At 41.5% G+C, this 4,898-nt stretch overlaps 1 protein-coding gene across 2 annotated transcripts; it reads left to right on the top strand.

The window, feature by feature from the left end:
• The first annotated feature begins 435 nt into the window (after positions 1–435).
• Positions 436–4,625, top strand: fgf17 (fibroblast growth factor 17). Of its 2 annotated transcripts, none has more exons than XM_080003245.1 (5): positions 436–883; positions 1,011–1,047; positions 1,769–1,913; positions 2,791–2,897; positions 4,038–4,625. In XM_080003245.1, the coding sequence occupies exons 1-5, from the start codon at positions 852–854 to the stop codon at positions 4,326–4,328; spliced, it is 612 nt and encodes a 203-aa protein (XP_079859371.1). In that variant the 5' UTR covers positions 436–851; the 3' UTR covers positions 4,329–4,625. The 2 variants fall into 2 exon arrangements, with proteins under 2 accessions (XP_079859371.1, XP_079859370.1); XM_080003244.1 differs by having other exon boundaries at positions 1,736–1,913.
• Positions 4,626–4,898: the final 273 nt, after the last annotated feature.

Raw genomic sequence — 4,898 nt, 5'->3', positions numbered from 1 at the left:
AGAAAATACCTGTTCATACAAGACGCTGTTTGTTAAGGGGGCCATTATATATTAACTAGGAAATATGATTACTTAATTTTCCTGTGAGATTAAAACAAGACAATAAATTGGGTGTTTACCACCTAAAGCCACACCCATAACACATTGTAAGCTGCTTCCCTTTTAAAATACAACAAATTAAATACATTAAGGGAGAGAGCGTGAGGAGATAAATATTGGTCAATGCCCAAACTATTCATGCATTTTTTTGAATTTGGTTAATTGCCTTTTTTTTTAATGAAGAGACGTCGGTTTTAGGGGGAGCTGAACTAAATACTGAATATTGCATTCTGCCCACCCACCCACACCTACATTTCCAACTCCGCGCATGGGGAGGGACTTTGCCTCACAACATTTAACCAGTGATCAGCGGGAGCCCAGCGGGACAGAGGGCTTTTCAAACCTGGGATCCACCGCAGCAGACCTCGGGCTGCACCTGGAACCGACAGGACGCACCGGCATGGACAGTTAAAAAACATGGATTTTGGCAGATCTTTGAATCACACGGATATTTCCAACACGTGGTGTGATATCAATGGATCCGATTATTAATACATAATCCTCGTCATTTGTTGTAATTTTATTTTATTTTTTTAACCAATTTTTTCCATCTTTCTGGGAGGTGGGCGAAAATAACAATCTGCAAAGTTGTTGGTTTAATAATTTAAATGGTAGACTAATGAACGGGGTTCGTGAATGGACAGGTCAAGAGCGCTTAATGCCAAACCACTGGAGCTCCCTCGGATTATTAATGCATCAAGGATTTCTCCGGACTACACCCCTCAAGACATTGATGAAATAAAAAAGGGATAATGTATGGAATAAATCCACGCAGCATTTACATGTAAGGTGTTTGGTTTTTGCCTGAAGCATCAGTGGCATTTTGATAATATAATGTCATGCCAGTGAATTGTGAGAAAATGTTCATTATTAATTCTCACTTTCTTTATTTGGTTTTTGTTATTCCGCAGATCTTTTCATTTTTTCGTGTTGTGGTGCCACGCTCAGGTAAGACCCCTAAAGGTGATCTGTGTCGTAATTTCGATTACATGATTTAAAAAAGCAAAATGTCTAAAAGCCCTATTACCGACCAATATCGTGTTGGAATGATGATGGATGATGAAAGGATGTAAAACTGGCAGTGTAATGTAAAACACCATTTCTATTAGTAATACTACTGCAGTCGAAAGTAGTGAAGTACAGATTAGTGGTTCCCAAACTTTTTAAAGGCAAGGGCAACCCTGGAAAACGAATAATAATAACTAATAAATCCCTGCCTAATTTTATTTATATATTTTTTAAAAGCAGATACTCCATTTACTTAATATTAAACAGCCGTGGGGGTACTTAAATTGACAAAAAGTGGAACATCTCACTAAGAAATGTAGAAAGTTGGAGTTGAGTAAGTATATTTTGTGATACACGATTATATGAAACGATATGAAGTCATGTAGTATAGCGACAATAGATGAAATAAAATAAAGATAAAGAATATAAAAGAATAATTTTGCTGCAGACCCACTGTAATCCCTTGTACAGACCACACGCTTACATTTGAAATTACTAGTTCTACAAATGTGAGTTGCGAACGCGTGAGTTGTCTCTGTTTGGTAGATCCTACGAGTTAGGTTGAATTTAAAAAAAAAGAAAAAATATGTGAAAAATATTTTATTTTTCCCTTTGTATTAAAAAAAAGGGGGAGAATCACGCGTCTCCTAATTTTAACCAGTATGTGAGGACGCAGGGCGCAGTGACGGACCAGCTCAGCCGGCGGCAGGTGAGAGTGTACCAGCTCTACAGCCGCACCAGTGGGAAACACGTCCAGATTCAGGGCAAACGGGTCACCGCCACAGCCGAGGACGGCAACGTGTACGGTGAGTGCATGGTGCGACACGGGTGTGAGCGTTTTGGAGTCAGCTGCAGTGGGGGACGCTTTGAGAAGGGGCCCCCACTGTGGCAGCCCATACCCCTCAATTTGCTGGTCCAGCACCCTCTGTGAGGTGTTTTCGGGCCTATAATATGTTAATGCGTCCCACCGAAGCCATCGTCTGGCGAATTAGTGGCTGATTAGCCGAGGCCTTTTGTCTGCGGGGCCCAAATACACATTGCCCTTGTAATGGCCAATTGATCATAATTAACTGAGAATGCGCTCAGGATAAAGGTAATTGGGGGAGTGTATTCCCTGTATCCTGCTGATGTTACTCCTTTATGCATGTATTCACTCAAAACGTTCATTCTAAGGGTTTCGATAAGACAACCTATACATTTTATAAAACCAAAAGCGCTATATACTTATGTGTGTGTGTGTGTGTGTGTGTGTGTGTGTATATATATATATATATATGTGTGTGTGTGTGTGTTTGTGTATGTGTGTGTGTGTATATAAATTAAAGTGCTCAATAATATATATTTTTCCCAACATTGACATAATTAAGTATGAATGCCAAAATGGCAAAATGTGGATTCAATTGTAGACAAGATACTAAAATAGTGTCACCTCACCTGAAAGCCATTCTGAAGAGTTTTCCATCAACACTCACCTGCAATATGAATAACAATTTGCAGGTGAAGGGCACTGTCCTAGTATACATCGACCTCTCTCCTCATATTTGGTTTCACTGAGTGTTTTTGTGTGTATGAGTGTGCGTGTGCCCATTTGTCTGTCTGTTTGACCGTGTAACTACTGCTGTTTGTCTGTGGTTATTTCCACCTTCTCATGCTCCTATGTTCTTCTCCGCCCTCCCCCCACAGCGCGCCTGTACGTGGAGACCGACACCTTTGGCAGTCGAGTGCGGATTAGAGGTGCGGAGAGCGGCCGCTACCTCTGCATGAACAAGAAGGGGAAACTTGTTGGCAAAGTATGACAATCAAGTGTTTGGCTTGGCTTTCTTTTCCCCTCAAGAATTTAAATTAGAATTTTCCTCACTAAAATGTAATTTTGTGGGTAGTAAGTGTTTTGATTTGGAGTGTATCATTGTTGAAGTCGAAGTTGTCTTTGTATTCGGGATGAAGGATGGATTAAGGATTAGGGATGTATAGTCTTTACCAGTTAATCAAGTGTAACTACATAAATTAAAGCCCCATACTGTTGGTCAACTTTGGCCCCATTGATTGCGAGATGCCAGGTCATGAGATGAGTTCAATTTCCACTTGTTTAGCTACCCGTACAAACCACCTAAGCTACATCAGCAACTCCTTCCACCGGTCACATGCGCCCAATAACTATCACTGTTTTCCAGTCGCTTGTTATATTCCATTTTGATTCTCAGGCTTTCTTTCAGCAGAACTTTTGGACTGCTAACAGTCATTTTGTCTCATAATGTTTGGTGATGATCTCCTTTGGGCTTAGTTACAAACACCAAGATGAATTAATTTGTGATTAAGCAAAAAAAACAATTGTCGATTGTCTAATACTGGCCAAACAGCCGAGTATGTACAGTAGGAAGGGAAATACCCTTTCATCGCCGGCTCTTGGTGTTCAAGTCAACGCCACTTCCTTTTCCCTGGAAATGGAAAAGATGTATCAAGTTGTCTGGCCCCCGAGAGGAATTCTTTTCATATGGCAGGAATGATGTAATTAAGTTCTCCGTCTTGTTCGCCGAGAGATAACAAACAAATTGTCGGGGAAAGGGTTGAAGCCTCTCCCCTTCACAAAAGCAAATATTATCTTTTGTCCTTTTGAGATGCACGGCGTTCAAATCATATCAATTCACCCCATTTACATTTATGAGGAGATCCATTAATTTGCTACACACGCAGGTTTCATAGTCACCACTGTATATTTGCATATATTCACTCTAAGGTTACAATGGTGTCCAAAGAGTGTACTCCCTCCTTGGATTCACATGAATCACATTTTGGAAATGTGTTTCCGTCCGTAAAAGTAACAATCAATTCTTGGACACAGTCATCCAGTTTGTTGCAACAGGCGTCGGAACGCTGTGTTGCGCTCTCAACAAAGAGGTGAAACTTTCTCTTATTTTGCTTCTTTTCAACAGCCCAACGGACGGAACAGGGATTGTATCTTCACAGAGATCGTCCTGGAGAACAATTACACAGCCTTTCAGAATGCCAAGTATGAGGGCTGGTATGTGGCTTTCACCAGGAAGGGGAGGCCCATCAGGGCCACCAGGACGAGGGAGAACCAGAGAGAGGTCCACTTCATCAAGAGGCTGCACAAGGGCCCGCCTCCTTTTCCCAACGCGGACCAAACCAAACACTTTGAGTTCATCCGATTTCCGCCCACCCGCCGGGCCAAGCGGAACAGGAAGTCGCAAACTTCCTCCTGAGCCGTCCTGAACAGTGCCGACTGACATCGCCGCATGGGAAATAGATTGAAATTTATTTTTGTATATTTTTGATAGGTTAAAAACAAACAAACCAAAAAAAAAAACTACTAAAATGCCTAAAATATAAGATGATATTGTAAAAGGATCATGTGTAAATAATGAGAGTAAAACCAGATGGATTATATTTAATAGTCCTTAGTGTGTGTGTGTGTGTGTGTGTGTGTGTGTGTGTGTGTGTGTGGGTGTGTGTGTGTGTGTGTGTATGTGTGTATGTGTTTTTGTTGGTGTTTGTGTGTATGGTCCCCAGTGAGATATGGGGGGTAAGGGCATTAATAAACAAGTCAAGCTCGGCCAGCGCAAAACTTGGGTGTGACAAATGCTATGTTTTTACTGTTCGATCATGGCTCAAGTGACTGCTTTCGTGGTACGGGGTATGTGGGGGTGGATGCGGGACGGGGGAGCAAAATAGATTTCCAAATTAAGAAACACTCCTCAGAATGCGAAAGGAGCTAACATGCTGAATGAACAGAAGGCCGAGACACACTAATCACACATAACTCCATTTATCAT

Source organism: Zeus faber (genome assembly GCF_960531495.2).
Source record: "Zeus faber genome assembly, chromosome: 7".
Lineage (NCBI taxonomy): Eukaryota > Metazoa > Chordata > Actinopteri > Zeiformes > Zeidae > Zeus > Zeus faber.
This window is presented reverse-complemented; position numbering and strand designations above follow the sequence as displayed.